This window comes from Oncorhynchus mykiss, chromosome 9, assembly GCF_013265735.2.
Source record: "Oncorhynchus mykiss isolate Arlee chromosome 9, USDA_OmykA_1.1, whole genome shotgun sequence".
Lineage (NCBI taxonomy): Eukaryota > Metazoa > Chordata > Actinopteri > Salmoniformes > Salmonidae > Oncorhynchus > Oncorhynchus mykiss.
In genome coordinates this window covers 22,691,713-22,718,764 of record NC_048573.1, presented here as the reverse complement: position 1 = coordinate 22,718,764, position 27,052 = coordinate 22,691,713, and the positions used below count along the sequence as shown (strand labels likewise).

Here is a 27,052-nt window from a genome sequence, read left to right as displayed (position 1 = left end):
GTGGTAGCATGAGACGGAGTCTACAACCCACACAAGTGGCTCAGGTAGTGCAGCTCATCCAGGATGGCACATCAATGCGAGCTGTGGCAAGAAGGTTTGCTGCGTCTGTCAGCGTAGTGTCCAGAGCATGGAGGCGCTACCAGGAGACAGGCCAGTACATCAGGAGACGTGGAGGAGGCCGTAGGAGGGCAACAACTCAGCAGCAGGACCGCTACCTCCGCCTTTGTCCAAGGAGGAGCACTGCCAGAGCCCTGCAAAATGACCTCCAGCAGGCCACAAATGTGCACGTGTCTGCTCAAACGGTCAGAAATAGACTCCATGAGGGTGGTACGAGGGCCCGATGTCCACAGGTGGGGTTTGTGCTTACAGCCCAACACCGTGCAGGACGTTTGGCATTTGTCAGAGAACACCAAGATTGGCAAATTCGCCACTAGCGTCCTGTGCTCTTCACAGATGAAAGCAGGTTCACACTGAGCACGTGACAGACGTGACAGAGTCTGGAGACGCTGTGGAGAACGTTCTGTTGCCTGCAACATCCTCCAGCATGACCGGTTTGGCGGTGGGTCAGTCATGGTGTGGGGTGGCATTTATTTGGGGGGGCAGCACAGCCCTCCATGTGCACGCCAGAGGTAGCCTAACTGCCATTAGGTACCGAGATGAGATCCTCAGACACCTTGTGAGACCATATGCTGGTGCGGTTGGCCCTGGGTTCCTCCTAATGCAAGACAATGCTAGGCCTCATGTGGCTGGAGTGTGTCAGCAGTTCCTGCAAGAGGAAGGCATTGACGCTATGGACTGATCCGCCCCTTCCCCAGACCTGAATCCAATTGAGCACATCTGGGACATCATGTCTCGCTCCATCCACCAACGCCACGTTGTACCACAGACTGTCCAGGAGTTGGCAGATGCTTTAGTTCAGGTCTGGGAGGAGGTCCCTCAGGAGACCATCCGCCACCTCATCAGGAGCATGCCCAGGCGTTGTAGGGAGGTCATACAGGCACGTGGAGGCCACACACACTACTGAGCCTAATTTTGGCTTGTTTTAAGGACATTACATCAAAGTTAGATCAGCCTGTAGTGTGGTTTTCCACTTTCATTTTGAGTTTGACTCCAAAGCCATACCTCCATGGGTTGCTAAATTTGATTTCCATTGATAATTTGTGTGTGATTTTGTTGTCAGCACATTCAACTATGTAAAGAAAAAAGTATTTAATAAGAATATTTCATTCATTCAGATCTAGGATGTGTTATTTTAGTGTTCCCTTTATTGTTTTGAGCAGTGTATATTTTGGATATCATGGATGGCCAATCCTGGCATCCATAGCTCTGTCTTTGAATTTGAGGCGCACGGAAGTCATTTCAGAAGAGGGCAGTAAAGTCATTCCCCATATTTTGTGGAATATCGCCCCTGGATCAGAGCCGTTTTCCCCTTCTTTTGAACGGTTTTCTAGACTAAAAAGCATGATCAGTAGAGAATCTCTTTGAAACATCCTATTAGTCCGGGACTTGTCCTAATCTGTGTCCAGGAAACCTGCCCTGAGAGTATAGAGGCCTTTTGTTACTTGTGCATTAGTCCTAATGGTAGACCACATGAGCTTGATAAAGACGCTGTACTATCAAATACGCTTTTCTCAAGCATTCCCTGCAGTCGCAGAGTTGTTACAGAGAGAGACAAATGGCTCGGTCCATTCATTTGTGGTGACTGCGGGAGTTCACTGTGGTGGTCAATCAGTGTTTGATATCAAAGTTGAGTTTTTCTATACTGTACTCATTGCCTTATTGATTAAATGAATCTATACAGCAAAACCCACTTCCATAGTTACCTGTAAGACAGATGGAATGTGTTTGCCTGAGATTTAAAAACATCATTACTTAAAGCTGCATGGAGTAGGAACTGCCTGAAGCTATGTCTTCAATGCACAATGTATTTCCTGTGGTTTTGTGTTGTGTTTAAGACACTAAAAATGATGTTGGAAAATTGGGAGAGGAGCAGTCAAGCAGGCCGTGCGCATAGATCGTCTCATTTTAGCCCTACAGCTGGCAATATAAAATGTGTTACTGTTAAAATCTTTATGAATGGTAAATGCAACATTGTAACTACACAAGATTGTGTTGAACACTGCCCTCTTTTATGCTGCTGCTACTCTCTGTTTATCATACATGCATAGTCACTTTAACTATACATTCATGTACATATGTACATACTGCCTCAATTGGCCTGACCAACAAGCGCTCCCGCACATTGGCTAACCCGGGCTATCTGCATTGTGTCACGCCACCCACCACCCGCCAACCCCTCTTGGCTGCTACTCTCTGTTCATCATATATGCATAGTCACTTTAACGATATCTACATGTACATACTACCTCAATCAGCCTGACTAACCGGTGTCTGTATGTAGCCTCGCTACTGTATATAGCCTCGCTACTGTATGTAGCCTCGCTACTGTATGTAGCCTCGCTACTGTATGTAGCCTCGCTACTGTATATAGCCTCACTACTGTATATAGCCTCGCTACTGTTTCTCACTGTCTTTTTACTGTTGTCTTATTTCTTTACTTACCTATTGTTCACCTAATACGAATATGAACACTCTTATGAACACTAATAAGCGAGTGTTTCCTATGCTTATCTTTCTATACCAAGAGCAAAAAAGAAATAACAATTGAAGCTGAACATATAGCGTACCCTGAGGAACATTTTATAAGCAATCTATGGCTGATATTTAACAGTGGCAAAGCAGTCCTGTCCAGAACATTGTTTGACATCTGTGTCTATCACTATGGCTTAGGAGGGAAAAGAAATGAAAGGTTTCCCCTCCTTTTTTGGAGGAGGGAGGGAGGAATGGTGCTGTGGTGGTCCAGACAGACTTTCCTCCCACAGAGAGTCCAAACACAGGCTCACAGGAGGCCTCCATATAGGGCCCTGTTTGCACACAGACTGCTCCTAAAACCCAGGCTGGAGTCACACTGTTTTATCAGATGGTTACCAGCTCATAAAAGAAACCCATAAAACATATCTGTATATATATAGCAAGGTCTTGTTTTTATCACAGATTGTCAGGTAGTGGCCTGTTCGTAGTGGCCTTTTCACCTTTTGGCTTTATGCTCTGAAATGTTTGATAATGTGATGTACTGTAAATTGTACTTTTGTAGGAGTAGAAGTATATTACTATTATGGTACGGTATATGTGTGTCATGTTGATACTATTTTGGACAGACTGGGAACTCTGGTTTGACTCTGACAGAGGCAGGTGGCTAGGATTGAGATCAACATAATGTAGGCAAGGCAGCACAATACATTTTGGGCTACAGTTGTAAGCAGAATGAGTGACAGCTAGGAGAAACAGCCTAGCTGGCAAATTTGGTTCCTTGGAAGTTGTGGGAATGTATGTTTTTGGTTTCACATTGGTTGTGGGAACAAAACCATACGTTTCCTGATGTTTTTTTTAAACATTCTGAGAACAGAAGTGAACATTTAGCCTATTCTGGGAACATTTATTTTTAGGTTGCAGGGAGGTTCTGAGAATGTTTTACTCTGGTTCTTTTGAAGTTTACCTGAGAGGTTTTATTAACTCTCTGAGAACAGAAATTCTAGGTTATTTTGAGGTTTTTGAATAACTTCCTTAAAACATTCACTAAATGTTTCAATAAGCCTTAATAACACAGCTAGCATATTTTGGGTTAACCTTTTTGAACTCAAAGCACAGATAAGACACATGGAAATGTATTTCCTTAAGCATTAATCATGCAAACACATTTGTTTTTTTATTGTGACACGGCATCAGTGAAATTAAAACCTGTAATCTTCTGTTCTCTATCCGCGGAATTAGTGCACTAGCCACCTGCCTCCGTCACCAGGATGGCATGCCATGTTTTTTACAGATAAAAAGCTGTTCGTTTTATTCTATTCCAACAGACCTCAGTTTAAAAGAAACAAGCACTCATTAAGATCAGATGTGGCCAATTAGTGGGCACGGCAAACACACCTGAACACACTTAACAAGATAGAGGATAGAGAGAGTTTTGTTGATGCTGAGAATGGAATGTATATTTTTGTATATTCTCTGAACGTAACAAAAGTTTCTTATGTTTTGTTATGGAAAGTTTTCTTAACATTCCCTGAACAATTTGAGAACATGACTTTAAATAGAACCACTTGGAAACCTGTAGGAAACAATATGCTGAAGTACTGAAATTCCTACAAAAGAACATTGTTTCTTAATGTTCTTGGAACAATTTAAGAACATGCCTTTAAATAAAATCACGAGGAAACCATAGGAAATGTAATGCTGAAGTACTGAAATTCCCACAGAAGAACATTGTTTCTTGACGTTCTTGGAACAATTTAAGAACATTACTTTAAATAGAACCATGATACATGTATATAGTCTCGCTATTGTTATTTTATTGCTGCTCTTTAATTACTTGTTACTTTTATTTCTTAGCCATATTTTTTCAAACTGCATTGTTGGTTAAGGGCTCGTAAGTAAGCATTTCATTTCACAACAATACCTGTTGTATTCGGCGCATGTGACGAATAACATTTGATTTGATTTGAGGAAACTTGTTGGAAATGTTATCCTGATGTAGTGAAATTCCTACAGAAGAACATTGTTTCTTAACATTCTTTGAACTATTTGAGAACATTCCCAATGTCAAACCAGTAAGAGAACGTCCCAAAATTACCAAAATGTAAATTAAATGTAACTAAAATCAGCAAAAAAGTAACTTCCCTTTTTCAGAACCCTGTCTTTCAAAGATAATTCTTAAAAATCCAATAACTTCACAGATCTTCACTGTAAAGGGTTTAAACACTGCTTCCCATGCTTGTTCAATGAACCGTAAATAATTAATGAACATTCACCTGTGGAACAGTTGTTAAGACACTAACAGCTTACAGACGGTAGGCAATTAAGGTCACAGTTATGAAAACTTAGGACGCTAAAGAGGCCTTTCTACTGACTCTGAAAAACACCAAAAGAAAGATTCCCAGAGTCCCTGCTCATCTGCGTGAACGTGCCTTAGGCATGCTGCAAGGAGGCATGAGGACTGCAGATGTGGCCAAGGCAATAAATTGCAATGTCTGTACTGTGAGACATCTAAGATAGCGCTACTGGGAGACAGGATGGACAGCTGATCGTCCTCGCAGTGGCAGACCACGTGTGACAACACCTGCACAGGATTGGTACATCCGAACATCACACCTGCGGGACAGGTACAGGATGGCAACAACAACTGCCCGAGTTACACCAAGAATGCACATTCCCTCCATCAGTGCTCAGACTGTCCGCAATAGGCTGAGAGAGGTTGGACTGAGGGCTTGTAGGCCTGTTGTAAGGCAGGTCCTCACCAGACATCACCGGCAACAACCTCGCTTATGGGCACAAACCCACCGTCTCTTACCAAACAGGACTGGAAAAAAGTGCTCTTCACTGACGAGTCATGGTTTTGTCTCACCAGGAGTGATTGTCGGATTCACATTTATTGTTGAAGGAATGAGTATTACACCGAGGCCTGTACTCTTGAGCGGGTCCGTCATGGTCTGGGGCGCTGTGCATTACAGGGAAGACATCCTCCTCCCGCATGTGATACCCTTCCTGCAGGCTCATCCTGACATGACCGTCCAGCATGACAATGACAATACTGCTCGTGCTGTGCTTGATTTCCTGCAAGACAGGAATGTCAGTGTTCTGCCATGGCCAGCGAAGAGCGGGGTAGCATCTCACAGCAAGACAGGACTGTTAAGTCAAGTTTTCAGGGAGGGAGCGTGCAATTGGTGTACTGACTACAGGAATGTCCACCAGAGCTGTTGCCAGATCATTTTTTGTTAATTTCTCTAACATAAGCTGCCCCCAACGTCGTTTTAGAGAATTTGGCCTCACATCCGGCCTCACAACCGCAGACCACGTGTAAACCTCTCCAACCCAAGACCACCACATCCGGCTTCTTCACCTGCGGGATAATTTGAGACCAGCCACCAAGACAGCTGATGAAACTGAGGAGTATTTCTGTCTGCAATAAAGCCATTTTTTGGGAAAAACTTATTCTGATTGGCTGGGCCTGGCTCCCAAGTGGGTGGGCCTATGCCCTCCCAGGCCCACCCACAGCTGCGCCCCTGCCCAGTCATGCGAAATCCATATTCGGGACTAATGAATTTATTTCAATTGACTGATATGAACTGTAACTCAGTAAACTCGTTGAAATTGTTACATGTTGCGTTTATATTTTTGTTCAGTATAAATTGCGGCCGCAAATCCACGATAACTCCGGTAACATGGATAGCCTAACTAATGAACGGTTTGGAACCTGTATGAAATCAATGAGCGAGTTCAGTTTGTATAGACCGGTGCCCCGGGTGGATGGAGATTTTTCTTAGGATCAATGGAATTTTCGAAAATTAGCAAAACATGCACACCTGGGGCGCCAGGCCATGCTAAACGAATTTGCCTAAAACGTTAGTGGTCAAAATCATTCATCTTGTGGCGACGGGAGGAGCTTTATGGTCATATTTTTTTAATGCAAACTAGCTAAAAAAAGTGAAACTTTTTAGCTGGTAAAAAGGGGAGGTGCAAAAACATTAGTTTGCATCCACTATTTGAATTTGCTCCATGGTAAGGCATGGAAGGGTAGGGTCGTCACTATTTAAGACAGACGAAACGTCATGTACCCCGACTATTTCTAAAATTGTGTTCTTCTTAAAATCAGATTTTAAACCTAACACCCACCTTAACCCTTACCACACTGCCAACCTTAAATTAAGACAAAAAAAGCTAATTTTTGTTTTAATTCATTTGTATGATATAGCACATTTGGACTTGTAGGCTTTTTTATCTAGTGGAAACCCAACTGTAGGCTAAAGAGAAAAGCTGTTGGAGCTGTTGGGCTCTCTGACTCACGAATAGGAAGAACTTTGCTGTAGGTGTTTATGATTAATAAACATTGCCATGCTGGTGGGTGGTAACATTTAAATAAAACCCAGCCCTGAAACGAAACGTAGGCTGAAAAGAACTTGCATGTCATATCATAGGAAAAGACACACAAGACTCACAGAAACATCCAAAGTCACACATTCGGATTTGTCACTTCAAGCCAAAAATATATCATACTTCGACTAAAACTTGATTTATTGAATTACATGGTTGTGCAACATCATGGGTAAACTCTGACCATCCAAAAAGTGGATTCCTACTTGTGTGGGCGTTTAAAGGCCCAGTGCAGTCCAAAACGTTATACAAATATATATATATATATATATATATATATATATATATATATATATATATATATATATATATATTGCCACACTATTAGATTGGAATAATTCTGTGAAATTATGAAAATGATGATAATGCCCTTTTAGTGGAAAAGCCGTTTGAAAAGACACCCTGCAATTTCATTCTATTTTGGTGGGATGGAGTTTTGGCCTGCCTCACCAGGTAGCAAATTAGTTAATAGACGAACAAGACAGTTCCAAACCTCTCTGCCAATAAAAGATAGATTCCCCCTCCCCACTCAGACCACTCCTAGACAGTCTGAGGAAAATTCTTGCTTGGGAAATAGCTATTTTCTAAGAAGCTTTTTTTTCTAAACAATTTATTGCATTTTAATTAAACAACAGTAAGGTACTGAATTGTTACCCATAAATGATTTGATATTGAAATATAAACAGCTGCACCTTAACAGCTTGGACCTTTACCTTTAATCAATAGCCAATTATTTATTTTTTATAAAGGGAGTAGAGACAACTTTATTTATCCCAGCTTTATTCCCTGTTGGGAGAAAAATCTATATTCATGCAGTTTATGACCTGTGCTCCCCTACATTGGCTGTACACTGCCCTCTAGTGCCAGAGTAGAGGAACAAACATCAGTGTTGTGGGTGACTTAATCTCATTCCCAGACACTTTCCGCCCAAATGTGCAATAGCCTGGGGAAGAGGTTATGACTGACTAGACAAGGCTATGTGCAGTACTCCTATATGGGAAATACATGTTTTTGTCCAAATTAGTGTCCCTTGAAATAACTTTTTAATTTTTTATTCCACTGTCATCAACTTTGTTATTCACCTCTTAGTAAATGATGAGATGTTGTGACCCACCCAAAAGTGAACAATTATCTAAAACAGGATTGACTGGTGTGTTTGTTGTCAGTGGTTAATCTTGGTTACCCAGAAGTAAAACTCTTGCAAAGCTGTCCACGAGAGATCAGTCAGTGGCTAACATCCCATGGCAAATAACAAGTAACAATATAGTAATAATAATGCTGTGTGTCCTTAAACAATATTTACACAATGATTGTACACAGGAAAACATGTGATCTGAGAGCAATAACCAGTGAAGAGAGTGTTGTTTTCGGGCAGTTGGGGACAGAGCAACAAAGCAAAATTGAGGTTGAACCTTTAGCAGTTGGTTAAAGGTTGAACATTTAGCAGTTTTGTCCCGTAAGCATTTAACTTCACACTCAATTCAATGAATCCAATGTCACACTTTAATTTCTCCTTTCATTATTCATTGGACTGACTGTTTTGAGAATCCTACGAGGCATGGGAAAGTGTTATTTACAGTTAGCCTCAAACAGCTGTGTTGTTTAAATAGTCAGAGAGTCCTTGGGGATCGTCCCTGGTAATTGCCTGTATATAAATGCCTAAATGTTATGCTTGGAAGGAGAGCTGAACATGATTTTTGTGGAAAGCAGTCGCCAGAGGTCACTCTGGGTAACGAGGCTATAAATATAGCAAATGGAAGAGCTTATTTTGGAAAATGGTGTTAGGTTACAAATGGACCTCTCAGAATGGATTACTATCATGGCAGCTAGGGGGCATTAAATATATGACCTATGGTAGTCAGAGAGAACTGAGAACTGTCAGAACACAGAGATGTTCACAAGACAACTGTCAGTGATGCCATAAAGTGCCTTCTGAAAGTTTTCAGACCCTTTGACTTTTTCCACATTTTGTTACGTTACAGCCTTATTCTAAACTTGATTAAACTGTTATTTTTTCTCATCAATCTACTATACACAACACCCGATAATGACAAAGCAAAAACAGGTTTTTAGAAATGTTTGAAAATAAAATAAATAAATAATGGAAATATCACATTTACATAAGAATTCAGACCCTTTACTCAGTCCTTTGTTGAAGCACCTTTGGCAGTGACTACACCATCGACTCTTCTTGGGTATGACGCTAAAAGCTTGGCACACCTACACTACCATTCAAAAGTTTCTAGTCACTTAGAAATGTCCTTGTAGATAGGCAAGTTTTCTTTTATGGAATATCTACATAGGTGTACAGAGGCCCATTATCAGCAATCATTACTCCTGTGTTCCAATGGCACGTTGTGTTAGCTAATCCAAGTTTATAATTTTAAAAGTCTAATTGATCATTAGAAAACCCCTTTGCAATTATGTTAGCATAGCTGAAAACTGTCGTCCTGATTAAAGAAGCAATAAAACTGGCCTTCTTTAAACTAGTTTAGTATCTGGAGCAATCGCATTTGTGGGTTCGATTATAGGCTCAAAATGGCCAGAAACAAATATCTTTCTACTGAAACTCGTCAGTCTATTCTTGTTCTGAGAAATGAAGGCTATTCCATGTGAGAAATTGCCAAGAAACTGAAGATCTCGTACAATGCTGTGTTCTACTCCCTTCACAGAACAGCGCAAACTGGCACTAACCAGAATAGAAAGAGGAAAGGGAGGACCCCGGTGCACAACTGAGCAAGAGGACAAGTACATTAGAATGTCTAGTTTGAGAAACAGACACCTCACAAGTCCTCAACTGGCAGCTTCATTAAATAGTACCCGCATAACACCTGTCTCAACATCAACAGTGAAGAGGCGACTCCGGAATACTGGCTTTCTAGGCAGAGTTGCAAAGAAAAAGCCATATCTCAGACTGGCCAATAAAAATAAAAGATTAAGATGGGCAAAATAACAGACACTGGACAGAGGCAGATTGGAAAAAAGTGTTATGGACAGTCGAAGTCTGAGGTGTTCGGATCACAAAGAAGAACATTTGTGAGACGCAGAAAAAATGAAAAGATGCTGGAGGAGTGCTTGACGCCTTCTGTCAAGCATGGTGGGGGCAATGTGGGGGTCTGGGGGTGCTTTGGTGGTGGTAAAGTGGGAGATTTGTACAGGGTAAAAGGGATCTTGAAGAAGGAAGGCTATCATACCATTTTGCAACGCCATGCCATACCCTGTGGATGACTCTTAATTGGAGCCAATTTCCTCCTACAACAGGACAATGACCCAAAGCACAGCTCCAAAATATGCAAGAACTATAGAGAAGAAGCATTCAGTTGTTATTCTGTCTATAATGGAGTGGCGGGCACAGTCACCGGATCTCAACCCTATTGAGCACCATCCATCATTCCTTCAATTCTGACCAGTTTCCCAACATCTCCACAGCATGATGCTGCCACCACCATGCTTCACAATGGTGTTCCCGGGGTGATGAGAGGTGTTGGGTTTGTGCAGATATAGCGTTTTCCTTGATGGCCAAGAAGCTCACTTTTAGTCTCATCTGACCAGAGTACCTTCTTCCATATGATTGGGGAGTCTCCCACATGCTTTTTGGCAAACACCAAAAGTGTTTGCTTATTTTTTTCTTTAAGCAATGGCTTTTTTTTCTGGCCATGGGCAGGCATAGCCTACGGACAACGAGCCCAATTGCATTTTATTGATGGCAATTTTAATGCACAAAAATACCATGACGAGATCCTGAGGCCCATTGTAAGGCCCATTTATTTTAAGGTATCTGTGACCAACAGATCTGTATCCTAGTCATGTAAAATCCATAGAGTAGGGCCTAATTTATTTATTTAAATTGACTGATTTCCTCATATGAACTGTAACTGGGGCGGCAGGTAGCCTAGTGGTTAGAGCGTTGGGCCAGTAACCGAAAGGTTGCTAGATTGAATCCCCGAGCTGACAAGGTAAAAATCTGTCGTTCTGCCCCTGACCAAGGCAGTTAACCAATTGTTCCTAGGCATTCATTGTAAATAAGAATTCTCTCTTAACTGACTTGCCTAGTTAAATGAAATAAATACTCATCTATTTAAGAAAAACTTTGTTGTGTTTATATTTTTGTTCAGTATAATTTGTTTATGAAATTGGGAATAATGTCATTAGTAAATGTTATATAAGACCTACACGTTATTTGTTGGGCATGTTCTGTTTGGAATGCCTTCTTTGTTTAGAATGCGGTTTACCACTTTAGAGTTAATTTGCAGTAAATGCTTATATGCTTATGTATCATTTACCGGGATATTTGAAAAATAACAAAGTACAAATCTGTTCATTTCATTTTCACACCAATGTATGCCATTATCTGTACTGAGTCATTTTTCCAGTTTCGTCTCTCTGCCCCATTGAAACATATAGAATTATTCCTGTATAAATGGCCTTTTGTGAACAATTTATGACACACTTCTGCTTATTACATCCCTCATATTAATGAACCATTTTATGGGGTCTAGGAACCTCAACCAGTTAGTTTTTCTGTAGGGGTTCCCTTTACATTTGTTCAAATGGAGCACCGGCGTATGTAGCCACACACATGGTAACACTTTATTTGGATAGTGCATCTGTACAGTAGATGCTCTACAGACTATCTACTAACCCTAACCTTAGCCCTTATCCTAAGCATAAACTTAGCCTTTACCCTAACCTTAACCCGTATTCTAAACCTTACCCTAACCGTAACCTTAGCAAGCAGTTGCTTATCAACAGATAGTTTGTTGATAGTATGACCATCTGTAGAGCATCTACAGCTGGAATATCCAAACAAAGTGTGACCAGGGGAATGCTTTCAATCGAGGCTTTAGTTGTTTAATTAGCTGGATACAGATGCCATGAAATGGTTGTTATTTGCTTTAATGATAAGCAATGTTTCAATTACTCTTTTGTTGAAAGTTGACTACAGATCCTTATCATTAATTTGAATTGATATATTATAAAATATCTTTAAACCATTTTGCTTCAAAACACTTTTTTGGTCATTTGTGCAATATACAATTTAATGGAGAGTTTAATAAAGAACAAAGCAGATTCACTACCATGAAAAGTGATGGTTGCGTTTGCATGATTTGCTGGCATATAAATGGTTTGTATGAATAACTATGCACACCTTTTGGCCTCCACTCCCCTTGAGAACCTCCATTTAAACAACACTGGCCATTTCAGTAGGTGCTACGCGGACCATAAGCAATTGACTGCCAGTGCTGGATATTGTTTAAAAGGGCAATCTGCAGTTCAAACAATAACAAAGCCGCTACTCTTTCGATAAACTGCTGAGGAATTAGCCTGGAGAAATGTAACCACTCTCATAGACACAGCTATGTATGCCAAATTATCCATGTTTTAAATATTTACAGTGTTTGTTTATAATTACATTCTTTACAAACAATGGAGTAAAACAGTCTTGTACTTTGGGTTCTAATGGGGTACGACAGTTTGTAATAAATACCGCTACAAGTTGAACTGAGCTCATGATGCATTTATAAGGTATATTCTTCAAGAATTCATGGATACACGTATATCATTAATTGAAAAGTAAAAAAAATGATTTAGCAATCACAGATTTCGCCTTTTAACGAATAACTTTTTCCAAATCCTACTAATTCCACTAATAACCACATGTTTGTGTGTCTTTTACCCTATATTGTTTTATCACAGCACAGTGGTAATTGTATCACTCCATAACTAGCTGCAGTCTATTTATAGTTGGTTTACTACAGCTTTATAATGTGAAGCGTTATTGCAGTAGTATGTTATATTAATCTACAGTACATGATGTAATTGTACCCACCACATTGTATTTCTCAAATATTTTTAGAGTTGAATGTAGTTTCAATTAGTACAGTAACCTAATATTGCTGTGCCAACAATACACAAGTGACACAGTTATATTGAATAAAATAAGTATCAGTGTCAGCTGAGACCTTATGTCGTCCCTATTACTTTAGGTATGTCCATGCATCTAATATTATACCTCACCTGATGCTTGAGTTATGGAGTTGACATGGTTTGGAGCTGACAGCATTACGGAGCTGACTTGTGTTCTTGCTGTAGATATAGTATCACTGCCATATCTAAAGTGCCAGAGAAGGTCAGTGGCAACTCCTGCACCTGAACACCCTCCAGCTCCTTGGCTATTCATAATGCCTGGGTTACGGGTCTGGACGAAGCAGCAATTTGCATTGTTGTGTCACACGACGAGCACCTGTTGTGGTATGTTTACTGGTGGACACTGTACACTCTGATGTCACAGAACTCTGACAGTGGAGAAATGACCTGTCGGGGTTTGTCTACAGTCTTGGCCAAAAGTTTTGAGAATGACACAAATATACATTTTCACAAAGTCTGTTGCCTCAGTTTGTATAATGGCAATTTGCATATACTCCAGAATGTTATGAAGCGTGATCGGATGAATTGCAATTAATTGCAAAGTCCCTCTTTGCCATGCAAATGAACTGAATTGCAAAAAAAAACATTTCCACTGCATTTCAGCCCTGCCACAAAAGGACCAGCTGACATCATGACAGTGATTCTCTCGTTAACACAGGTGTGAGTGTTGACGATGAGAAGGCTGGAGATCACTCTGTCATGCTGATTGAGTTTGAATAACAGACTGGAAGCTTCAAAAGGAGGGTGGTGCTTAGAATCATTGTTCTTCCTCTGTCAACCTTGGTTATCTGCAAGGAAACACGTGCCATCATCATTGCTTTGCACAAAAAGGTCTTCACAGGCAAGGATATTGCTGCCAGTAAGATTGCACCTAAATCAACCATTTATCGGATCATCAAGAACTTCAAGGAGAGCGGTTCAATTGTTGTGAGAAGGCTTCAGGGCGCCCAAGAAAGTCCAGCAAGCGCCAGGACCGTCTCCTAAAGTTGATTCAACTGTGCGATCAGGGCACCACCAGTACAGAGCTTGCTCAGGAATGGCAGCAGGCAGGTGTGAGTACATCTACACTCACAGTGAGGCGAAGACTTTTGGAGGATGGCCTGGTGTCAAGAAGGGCAGCAAAGAAGCCACTTCTCTCCAGGAAAAACATCAGGGACAGACTGTTATTCTGCAAAAGGTACAGGGATTGGACGGCTGAGGACTGGGGTGGTTGGGAGAACTGTTCCTGGATGGTTGGGAGAAGTTCCTCTCAGAGGATGTGTTGGTACCATTCTTTATTCATGGCTGTGTTCTTAGGCAAAATTGTGAGTGAGCCCACTCCCTTGGCTGAGAGGCAACCCCACACATGAATGGTCTCAGGATGCTTTACCGTTGGCATGACACAGGACTGATGGTAGCGCTCACCTTGTCTTCTCCAGACAAGCTTTTTTCCGGATGCCCCAAACAATCGGAAAGGGGTTCTCTGATGAAATTAATATTTGTGTAATTCTCAAAACTTTTGGCCACGACTGTACACTGGCCGGTCACACTAGCATTGGGATATGCACTGGGTTAACATGTGAATACAGTGGTGATTTCTTATCCCAACTTTTCTGTCAGCAGTTACACCGAAGATGTATGGTGTGGAGTAGTATTGTCATGTATTGTTGTGCTGTCATCTAAGTCAATGATATTCTTAATCGAGGTTCCAGTTGGACTCATATCAATAAAGACATTTGACTTAAGGCCAGTGTTCATTTTGGCACTCTTTTTTTAGGTTTAGTATAGTCTTAGTCAGTTTGACTAAAATATAATTTAGTCTTGGTCACATTTTTGTCAGTTGAATAATGATTTAGTGTAGTTAATGACGAAAACAGTGGGCCATTTTAGTCAACTAAATGGCCTTTCATTTTAGTCACATCACATTCGTAAAACCTCATTAACCTATAGTAAACATAAATGACTGACTTCCATGTGCTCAAACATACATAGCCTTGTCCTACCAACATATTTTTCTGCATAACATCATATTCTCTTCCCAACAGAAGAAACATGACAAACATATATAACAAAAAAGTGCCTTCATAAAATATTCACACTGTCACGACTTCTGCCGAAGTTGGTCCCTCTCCTTGTTTGGGCAGCGTTCGGCCGGTCGAAGTCACCGACCTTTTTATTTTCCGACCTTTTCAATCATCGATCCTGTTTTCATTTTCCTTTGGTTTTGTCTTCCATCACACCTGGTTCCAATCCCATCAATTACATGTTGTTTATTTAACCCTCTCTTCCCCCTCATGTCCTTGTCGGTGATTCTTTATCTTTATTCTTTATGATATATTTTTTTCTCACCTATCTACACACAATAACCTATAATGACATATTTTTCTGCAAATGTAATCAAAATGAAATACAGAAATATATAATTTGCTTAAGTATTCACTCCCCCGAGTCAAAACTTTGTAGAAACACCCTTGGCAGCAAATACAACTGTGAGTCTTTCTGGGTAAGTGTCACACTGTATAATGATAGGAGACAAGTGCAGGAATACGTAATAGGGTTTTTCATTTCTCCACCCAAACAAAAGAGCGAGGTGTAAATGGAACAAGATGGCGTCGAAGAGGATGGATGACATTTTACATGCTCATAACCAATTGTTCTATTCTGTTTGTTTTTTGCGTTGTTTGTTACTTATTTCTTTACTGATTTTGTACATAATGTTCCTGCTATCTTCTCTTATGACAAAGAATAACTTTTGGACATCAGAACTGGGATTACTCACCGCAACTTGAAGAAGCTTTCCTTTAACGAGTCCGATGAGAAAGATATACTGCTCTCCCAGGAACAGGCCCTGATCCCCGACATTTGCATGAAGAAAAGAGAATCCGTAAGCGAGCGAGTAAACTCCCACTGCCATCAATTCTACTTGCTAACATGCAATCATTGGAATATAAAATGGATGATTTATGATTATCCTACCAACGGGACATTAAAAACTGTAATATCTTCTGTTTCACCGAGTCGTGGCTGAACGACGACACTGATAATATAGAGCTGGAGGGATTTTCAATGCACCGGCAGAAGAGAGAAGCTACGTCTGGTAAGACGAAGGGTGGGGGTGTGTGTCTTTTTGTCAATAACAGCTGGTGAGTTATGTCTAATATTAAAGAAGTCTCAAGGTATTTTTTGCCGGAGGTAGTGTGGTCTACAGCTTATCATAAGGTACTCTATCTACCAAGAGAGTTCTCATCTATATTATTTGTAGCAATCTATATTATTTGTAGCAGTCTATTTACCACCACAGGCGGATGCTGGCACTAAGACCGCACTCAACCAACTCTATAATGCCATAAGCAAACAAGAAAATGCTCACCAGAAGTGGTGCTCCTAGTGGCCGGGGACTTTAATGCAGGCAAACTTAAATCAGTTTTACCACATTTTTACTAGCATGTCACATGTGCAACCAGAGGCCACCTTTACTCCACACACAGAGATGCATACAAACTCTCCCTTGCCCTCCATTTGGCAAATCTGACCATAATTATATCCTCCAGATTTCTGCTTACAAGCATAAATTAAAGTAGTAAGTAGCAGTGAATCGCTCAATACGGAAGTGGTCAGATGACGGGATGCTACTCTACTCTACAGGACTACAGTTTTGATAGCACAGACTGGAATATGTTCCTGGATTCATCCAATGGCATTGAGGTGTATACAACCTCAATCATCGGCTTCATCAATAAGTGCAATAAATGCATCAACGACGAAGTCCCCACAGTGACCGTACGTACATATCCCAACCAGAAGCCATGGATTACAAGCAACATCTGCATCAAGCGAAAGGCTGGAGCTGCCGCTTTCAAGGAGCGGCACACTAATCTGGACGCCTATAAGAAATCTCGCTATGCCCTCAGACGAACAATCAAACAAGCAAAGCATCAATACAGGATTAAGATTGAATCCTACTACACTGGCTCTGATGCTCATCGGATGTGGCAGGGTTTGAAAACTATTACGAACTACAAAGGGAAAAGCAGACGCGAACTGCCCAGTGACGTGAGCCTACCAGGCAAGCTAAATGCTTTTTATGCTCGCTTTGAGGCAAACAACACTGATGCATGCACGAGAGCACCAGCTGTTCTGGATGACTGTGTGATAACTCTCTTGGTAGCCGATGTGAGCAAGACTTTTAAATAGGTTAACATTTCACAAAGCCGCGGGGCCAGATGGATTACTAGGACTTGTACTCAAAGCATGCGTGGACCAACTGGTGTCTTCACTGACATTTTCAACCTCTCCCTGACTAAGTCTGCAATACCTACATGTTTCAAGCAGACCACCATAGTCCCTGTGCCCAAGGAAGCGAAGGTAACCTGCCTAAATGATTACCGCCGGTAGCCGTGAAGTGCTTTGAAAGGCTGGTCATGGCTCACATCAACAGCATCCTCCCGGATACCCTAGACCCACTCCAATTCGCATACCGCCCCAACGGATCCAAAATGACGCAATCTCAATCGCACTCCACACTGCCCTTTCCCACCTGGACAATAGGAACACCTATGTGAGAATGCTGTTCATTGACTACAGCTCACTGTTCAACACCATAGTGCCCACAAAGCTCATAACTAAGCTAAGGACCCTGGGACTAAACACCTCCCTCTGCAACTTGATCCTGGACTTGCTAACGGGCCGCCCCCAGGTGGTAAGGGTAGGCAACTGCACATCTGCCACGCTGATCCTCAATACTGGGGCCCCTCAGGGGTGTGTACTTAGTCCCCTCCTGTACTTCCTGTTCACCCATGACTGTGTGGAGAAACATGATTCCAACAAAATCATTACGTTTGCTGATGACAAAACAGTGGTAGGCCTGATCACCAACAACGATGAGACAGCCTATAGGGAGGAGGTCAGAGAACTGGCAGTGTGGTGCCAGGATAACAACCTCTCCCTCAATGTGAGCAAGACAAAGGAGCTGATTGTGAACTACAGGAAAAGGCAAGGCGAACAGGCCACCATTCTCATCAACAGGGCTGTAGTGGAGTGGGTCAAGAGTTTCAAGTTCCTTGGTGTCCACATCACCAACAATCTATCATGGTCCAAACACACCAAGACAGTCGTGAAGAGGACACGACAAAACTTTTTCCCCCTCAGTAGACTGAAAAGATTTTGCATGGTTCCCCAGATCCTCAATCTTTGAGGATGTTTGTAAAAACTGTTTATTATCTCTGCATAGTCACTTCACCCCTACCTACATGTACAAATTAACTCTAATCTGTACCCCCACAAACTGACTCGGTACCGGTACCTCCTGTATATAGCCTCGTTATTGTTATGTTATTGTGTTCTTTTTATAATAGTTTATTTGGTAAATGTTTTCTTAACTCTTCTTGAACTGTACTGTTGGTTAAGGGCTCGGAAGTAAGCATTTCACGGTAAGGTCTACACTTGTTGTATTCGGCGCATGTGACAAATAAAGTTTGATTTGACAAGGACAATGGGGAACAGAGGGCACCTATATACACATACTAATCAGGGTGAATGGGAACCAGGCGTACATAATGAGACAAGACAGTCCGGGGTTGGTGGTAATGAATCCAGTTCAGTGACGCATAGAAGGCCGGTGACGTTGACCTCTGGAGCTGGTGAACGGAATGAGCAGCAGTACCGGGGGGATCCATGACAGTACCCCCCCTGACATGCTGCACTAGCAGCGGGATGACACCGGCCTCGGGGATGACCACAGGGACACGGTGCGGGTCGGTCAGGCGCCGACTGTGAAAATTCCTGGTCAGCGAAGCGTCCAGGATGTCCACCACACGAACCCAGCACCGCTCCCCTGTGCCGTACCCCTCCCAGTCGATGAGGTACTGGTGACGCCCCGCCCGATGCCTCAAATCCAGGACTTCACGGACCGAGTACGCCGGACCTGCCTTGATGTCCAGAGGAAGAGCCGGGGCATCACTGGGTCCAGCCTCAGCGAGGAGACCAGGCACCACTGGCCTGAGGAGAGACACATGAAAAGTCCTGTTAATGCGATAATCAACAGGGAGTTGCAAACGGTACGTTACCTCAATAACCCTCAATAACCCCCACAAACCGCAGGCTCAGCTTCCGGCAGGGCAGGCGGAGGGGCAGGTTCTGGGTGGAGAGCCAGACCTGGTCGCCTGGAGAGAAGGACAGGTGCCTCACTGTGGTGGTGGTCGGTATGTTCCTTGTTCTGACACATGGCCCGCTGGAGACGAGTGTGTGCAGCGTTCCAGGTCTCCTCAGTGCGCCGAAACCACTCGTCCACCACAGGGGCCTCGGTCTGAGACAGGGTGTCCACCTTCACGTTCTTCGAGCCTGGCCTATAAGAAAGCGTGAATTGGAACCTGGCGAAGAATAGAGCCCACCTGGCCTGTCTCGGGTTTAGCCTCTTGGTTGCCCTGATGTACTCCAGGTTGCGGTGGTCCATCCACACCAGGAAAGGATGTTTGGACCTCTCCAACCAGTGCCTCCTTGCCTTCAGAGCCTTCTTGACCACCAAGAGTTCCCAGGTCCCCTAAGTTGTAGTTCCTCTGGGCGGGGCTCAGCTGCTTGGAGTAGAAGTCTCAGGGCCACAGCTTGGGAGGGGTTTTCTATGCGCTGCCCCGACTCCTACTTCGACGGCATCCACCTCGACGATGAAGGGAATTGAGTGCTCGGGATGTGCCAGTACGGGAGCAGTGGTGAAGCATGCCTTCAGTGTCTCAAATGCCCTCTCCGCCTCCGACCAACGAAGCCGCTGGGGACCTCCTCTCAGCAGGGAGGTAAGAGGCGCGACCACCGTGCTGAAGCCCCGGAAGAAACTTCGGAAATAGGTGGCAACCCCCAGGAATCGTTGGACTGCTTTCACAGAGTTATGGATGGACCATGACCTGACTGCGCTGACGCGTTGCTTCTCCATATCCACTCCGTGGATGTGAGGTAGCCCAAAAAGGACAAGGACCGGTGGAAAAATAAATATTGCTCTTGTATAACATATAGATCATGCTCCAACAGTCTTCCCAGCACAGACCTGACTAACGAGACATGTTGGGCGCGGTCAGGAGAATAGACCAAAATGTAATCTATATAAACAACTACGCCCCATCCCAGCATGTCCCGAAACAGTTTGTTAATAAAGTTCTGGAAGACTGAAGGAGCATTAGACAGGCCAAAGGGCATTATGAGATACTAGATTGTAAGTGCTCCTCAAGTCCAGTTTGGTGAAGTACTGCGCACCATGCATTTGCTCGATGATGGTTGAGATGAGGAGGAAAGGATAGCTGAACTTAATGGTTGCTTTGTTCAGTGTAGGGGCGCAGTCCCCCATCTTTCTTTTTAACACAAAATAAGATTGAGGAGGCTGGTGATGTAGAGGGGCAGATAAAACCCTGCTGGAGGCTCTCCAGTATGTAGATCTCCATGGCCTCAGTCTTCGCATAGGAGAGGGGATAGACATGTCCTCTCAGGAGGGCTGCATAAAACAGCAAGTCTCTAAGAGCTTTCCACACCTGGATTGTGCAACATTTGCCCATTATTCTTTTAAAAATGATTCAAGCTCTCTGAAATTGGTTGTTGATCATTGCTTAGCAACCATTTTCAAGTCTTGCCATAGATTTTCAAGCAGATTTAAGTCAAAACCCTAACTCGGCAACTCAGGAACATTCACTGTCTTCTTGGTAAGCAACTCCAGTGTAGATTTGGCTTTGTGTTTTATGTTGTCCTGCTGAAAGGTGAATTCATCTCCCAGCGTCTGGTGGAAAGCCGACTGAACCAGTCCTTAATATTACAAGCATACCCATGACATGATGCAGCCACCACTATGCTTGAAAATATGGAGAGTTGTACTCAGTAATGTGTTGTATTGGATTTGCCCAAAACATAACACTTTATAGTCAGGACAAAAAGTTAATTGCATTGCCACATTCTTTGCAGTTTTACTTTAGTGCCTTGTTGCAACCAGGATGCATGTTATGTACAGGCTTCCTTCTTTTGACTCTGTCAATTAGGTTAGTATTGTGGAGTACCTACAATGTTATTGATCTGCCCTCAGTTTTTTCCTATCACAGCCATTAAACTTGGTAACTGTTTTAAAGTCACCATTGGCCTCATGGTGAAATCCCTGAGCGGTTGCCTTCCTTTCCGGCAACTGAGTTAGGAAGGACGCTTGTATCTTTGTAGTGACTGGTTGCATTGATACACCATCCAAAGTGTAATTAGTAATTCACTACTCAAAGAGATGGTACATTTCTGCTTTTTCAACAACAACAAAAAATGTGCCCTTGTTTGTGGTTGAATCTGTGATTAAAATGCACTGCTCAACTGTCGGACCTTAAAGATAATTGTATGTGTGTGGTACAGAGATGAGGCAGTCGTTCAAAAACTCCTGAACTTATTTAGGCTTGCCTTAATAACAAAGGGGTTGAATACTTATTGACTTAAGACATTTAAGCATTTCATTTTAAATTAATTTGTAAACATTTCCAAAACCATAATTCCTATTTGACATTATGGGGTAGTGTGTAGACCAGTGACACAAAATAGTTGGCTTAATGCATCACTAACATCATCGCAAGTCTTGCCAATGACCCGATATCCAGTTGGTTAAACATACTAAAACTGTTTGACTGACTGTCCTCATAGTCCAGTTTTCTGTCTTTTATCCACGTAAATGTCCTATTGAAAATGTTACCTACAGTCATGTGGAGTTTGAACCTGGGTATCTTTTGTGGCAAACGGCTGTGTTAGCCTGCTTCAATAAAGTCCTAGGCAATAACTCGGTGAGCTAACACAAGCCTTCAGATCTCAGGCAATGTTACTCATCAAACAACTGTGGTTGGCCAAAACTACCTCAGTTACATAAAGTAAATACACTAACCTTAATAATAGGTGTAGGTGAATAGTTATTGTGAGGCATGTCCTGGGGACTCACCACTGCTTGTCATTCCGTAGGTGGAAGAGGGGGGTCGTGCGACCCTGGCTGGAGTTTGTGAGGGGGATGAGGTGGTGTCGCTGAATGGAGAACCCTGCGGTGACCTTTCCCTCCCAGAAGCTATTGCTCTCATTGACGCCTGCGTCAACTGCCTGCAATTACTGGTCAAAAGGTAACCCCAAAGGCTGGATTTTTAACTACACCATTAACTACACCATTTTAACTACACCATTAACTACACCATGGTTTCTCAAACCAGGGTCTGCACATAATATCCAGAATTATATACCCCAAAATATACTTAGCCTTTTGATTCGTTTTCTTTTTTGGAAACAATGACTGCCAAGTTAACACCACAACCATGGGGTGCTACAGGTTTATCCAGGCTTATGTCAATGCTCTCATAACTTAATGTTGCATTGGTGTGATAAACTGGGTCATATACTACAGGGCATGGTTCAACACAACACAGCAAGCACTAGTGTATTATTTAAGTGATAATGGCAGAGAAGCCAGTGTTTGGAGGATATATTGGCACGGGTGTTGTTCGGCCCGAGGCTACAGTAAGTTGAGGGCCGGCAAACCATGCCAATATATCCTCCAAACACCGGCTTCAAGAGTATTATCACTTTTATATAATGGGTTACCAACATATTAAAATAACAATTGACATATTTTCATTAAAGACTTTATTCTGATTAATTAATGTATACTATTTCATCCTTCTACAAGATATAGTCCCGACACAAATCTAGGGTTGCTAGTTCTGCATCCAGTCAATCGTTCTAAATGTTCCATTTCCATATTGCCTGGCAAGATTCTTATACCTTGCTTGCTAGCTAGAGAACTACGGCTAATTTAGAGTCACGCCAAAACGTGCAGCCAGAATAACAGCAAAGTAGCTGCATTTGCATTTGTTTAAGCTGTTTTCTAGTGACATTTATTTGGATACATCCATAACAATGAGCCAATGATTTCGCCTGGCATGGAAAATGTGCTCACTCGTCAGGACACTGTTGTTCAGAGGAGCTAGCCAACAACGCAGCTACAGTAACACAATCACTCCAAACTGAATCTGGAAAGACTGCAAATTAGCTGCATTTCATTTGACCTTTTGAATTATTATTATTTTTTGTATATATCCATAAAAATGATGCCACCTGATTCATGATTTTAACTGGCTGAGAAACGTTGCCTGCCTGTCTCTCGTCCCGACACATTCATTACTATAGGACAGCAGGAGAACGAATTTGAATATTGAAACAATGCTGCAAAAGTCAGACAGACAGTAAGGTTTATACAAATCTCCGCTCTTGAAAAGTAGATGTTAGTCTAAAATAAATGTGAGTTAATGTCTAGATGCTTTTTATAGTGGAGATCAAGTTGCCTGGCTGGGATGATGAGACAGTGGATTGCATTTTAACGACCACTTGTGGAATAGACACCGGCTGGAATGCGGTTTTAACCAATCAGCATTCAGGATTAGACCCAACCATTGTAAAATTGCATGTACACGGTTGAGTGGCCTGGAACATGGTGGCCGGACGGACAGATAGTGGTTCATTGGTAAGTGCGTTGACCTTTGAGTGTCTTGGCTGCTGACGAACCAGCTGTTGCAGATTTGTGTGCACACTCAACAAGCAGCTTTTAAACAGTTACTCAGTGGGCCTCACACACCATGCGTGTCTGGTGTGCCATCGGATATTTGTGCCGATGCCCATATTTAAGGGAACACATACAGTGAGCTCCAAAAGTATTGGGACAGTGACACATCCAGCACTTTGGATTTGAAATGATACAATGCAGACAAAGTGCAAACTGTCAGCTTTCATTTGAGGTTATTTTCATATCAGGTGAATTGTTTAGAAATGACAGCACTTTTTGTACATAGTCCCTTCACTTTAGGGGGCCAAAAGTATGGGGACATATTCACTTTCACAAGTGTCCAAAACAATATGAACACCTGCTCTTACCATGAAATAGACGGACCAGGTGAATCCAAGTGAAAGCTAGAATCCTTTTTTAAATCCACTACTCGGGTGTGACAGAATCATGGTGTGAGGGTGCTTTGCTGCAGGAAGGACTGGTGCACTTCACAAAATAGATGGCGTGACGAGGAGGGGAAATTATGTGGATGTATTGAAGCAACATCTCAAGACATTAGTCAGGAAGTTAAAGCTTGGTTGCAAATGGGTCTTCCAAATGGACATTGACCCCAAGCATACTTTCAAAGTTGTGGCAAAATGGCTTAAGGACAACAAAGTTAAGGTATTGGAGTGGCCATCACAAAACCCTGACCTAAATCCTATAGAAAATTTGTTGGCAGAACGGTGTCTCCAGTACGCATTCTTAGCCCGGTGCGCTACATCCCAGCTCCCCGCATCTGCCGGGCTAGGGTGAGCATCCAGCCAGAAAGGATTGTGCCAGTCCTGCTCTCCAGACCTCCAGTACGTCTCTACGGCCCAGGATATCCTGCGGCGGCTCTGCGCACTGTGTCTCCAGTGCGTCTGCACAGCCCAGTGCGTCCTGTGCCTGCGCCCCGCACGTGCCGGGCCAAAGTCACCATTCAGCCAGGACGGGTTGTGTAGGCTCTTAGCTCGAGACCTCCAGTGATGATCCATGGCACGAAGCCTCCAGTGATGATCCATGGCAAGAAGCCTCCAGTGAGTAGTCATGGCAGGAAGCCTCTAGTGGTGAGACATGGCACGAAGCCTCCAACAAGGGCCTCCAGTCCGGAGCCTCCAGCGACGCCCTCCAGTCCGGAGCCTCCAGCGACGCCCTCCAGTCCGGAGCCTCCAGCGACGGCCGTCAGTCCGGAGCCTCCAGCGACGGCCGTCAGTCCGGAGCCTCCAGCGACGGCCGCCAGTCCGGAGCCTCCAGCGACGGCCGCCAGTCCGGAGCCTCCAGCGACGGCCTCCAGTCCGGAGCCTCCAGAGACGGCCTCCAGTCCGGAGCCTCCAGAGACGGCCTCCAGTCCGGAGCCTCCAGCGACGGCCTCCAGTCCGGAGCCTCCAGCGACGGCCTCCAGTCCGGAGCCTCCAGAGACGGTCTCCAGTCCGGAGCCTCCAGAGACGGTCTCCAGTCCGGAGCCTCAAGCGACGGCCTCCAGTCCGGAGCCTCCAGAGACGGCCTCCAGTCCGGAGCCTCCAGAGACGGACTCCAGTTCGGAGCCTCCAGAGACGGTCTCCAGTCCGGGGGCCGCAGCAACGAGGGTGCCCAGTCCGGGGCCCGCAGCAACGAGGGTGCCCAGTCCGGGGCCCGCAGCAACGAGTTTGCCCAGTCCGGGGCCCGCAACAACGAGGGTGCCCAGTCCGGGACCCGCAGCAACGAGGGTGCCCAGTCCGGGACCCGCAGCAACGAGGGTGCCCAGTCCGGGGGCGGCGGCGAGGTTCTCCACACCGGCGTCTGTGTCCCGCACCTGAGCCACCACCACAGATAGATGCCCACCCAGACCCTCCCCTATAGGTTCAGGCTTTGCGGCCAGCGTCTGCACCTTTGTGGGGGGGGGGGGGGGGTATTGTCATGTCCTGACCCTAGAGAGCCTTTTTATGTCTGTATTTGGTTTGGTCAGGGTGTGATTTGGGGTGGGCATTCTATGTTTTGTTATCTATGATTTTTGTATTTCTTTGTTTTGGCCGGGTATGGTTCTCAATCAGGGACAGCTGTCTATCGTTGTCTCTGATTGAGGACCATACTTAGGTAGCTCTATGCCCACATGGGTTTTGTGGGTAGTTGTTTTGTGTCGTTCACTCTCTTTGTTGTTTTTTGTCATTCATTTTATTTCACTAAATTTACTATGAACACTTACCATGCTGCGTGTTGGTCCGATGATTCCTATTCCTCATCATCAGACGAAGATGAGAGGCGTTACAGAACTACACACCACAAACGAACCAAGCAGCGTGGAGAAAAGGAGGAATGGACATGGGAGGACATTCTGGACGGGAAGGGATCCTACACATGGGAGGAGATCCTGGCTGGAAGGGATCGCATCCCATGGGAACAGGTGGAGGCAGCCAGGAGAGCGGAGGCAGCAGGAGAAGGGAACCAGCGTTTACGAGGGAACACGGCTGGCGAGGAAGCCCGAGAGGCAGCCCCAATACATTTTTTGGGGGTGACACACGGGGAGTGTGGCAGAGTCAGGTTGGAGACCTGAGCCCACCCCTTACCGGGTCGAGCATGTGACTGATCAGGCCCCATGCTATGGGGTGATGCGCACTGTGTCTCAGCCGAGTATTCACAGGCCGGTGTGCTCGGTGTCAGCGTTCCGCATTTGCCGGGTGGAAGCTGGCATCCAGCCAGAACTGAGCTGCCAGAGCCGCCCGTCTGTCCGGAGCTGCCAGAGCCGCCCGTCTGTCCGGAGCTGACAGAGCCGCCCGTCAGTCCGGAGGCACCAGAGCCACCAGAGCCGCCTTTCACTCCGGAGCCGCCATAGCCGCCCTTCACTCCGGGGCCGCCAGAGCCGCCCTTCACTCCGGAGCCGCCAGAGTCGCCCTTCACTCCGGAGCTGACAGAGTCGCCCTTCACTCCGGAGCCGCCAGACTCGCAGCCCCTCAGTCCAGAGGCGCCCCTCAGTCCAGAGGCGCCCCTCAGTCCAGACGCGCCCCTCAGTCCAGACGCGCCCCTCAGTCCAGTGGCGCCCTCTACGAGGGTCTTCAGTCCGGGACCCGCTGCAAGGGTCCCCACGCCAGGGGCGCCACCTAAGTGGGCCAAGACTGAGGTGGAGCGGGGTCCACGTCCCGCACCAGAGCCGCCGCCGTAAGGAAGGCCCACCCGGACCCTCCCCTTTAGAGTCAGGTTTTGCACCTTTTGCACCTTTTTCTATGATTTTGTATTTCTTTGTTTTTGGCCGGGTATGTTTCTCAACCAGGGATAGCTGTGTATCGTTGTCTCTGATTGAGAACCATACTTAGGTAACTCTTGCCCACGTGGGTTTTGTGGGTAGTTGTTTCCTGTTTTGTGGTTTTTCACCTTACAGGACTGTTTCATGTCATTCACTCTCTTTGTTGTTTTTTGTCATTCAGTGTTCAGTTTATTTCATTAAATTTACTATGAACACTTACCATGCTGCGTGTTGGTCCGATGATTCCTATTCCTCATCATCAGACGAAGAGGAGAGCCGTTACATCTGGCCTTTCTTTGGACACTGTGTTAACTAACCTCCAGACGAGCTTCAGACGAGCTTCAGACGAGCTTCAATGCCATACAACTCTCCTTTCTTGGCCTCCA

General features: G+C 44.3%; 1 protein-coding gene across 1 annotated transcript in view; it reads left to right on the top strand.

The window, feature by feature from the left end:
* Nucleotides 1–27,052, top strand: part of LOC110531746 (synaptopodin-2) — a 45,437-nt gene that overhangs the window by 7,765 nt on the left and 10,620 nt on the right. The window contains exon 2 of the mRNA XM_021615138.2: nucleotides 21,844–21,995. Coding sequence (XP_021470813.2) covers nucleotides 21,844–21,995 — 152 coding nt within the window. The remainder of the gene's footprint in view (nucleotides 1–21,843; nucleotides 21,996–27,052) is intronic.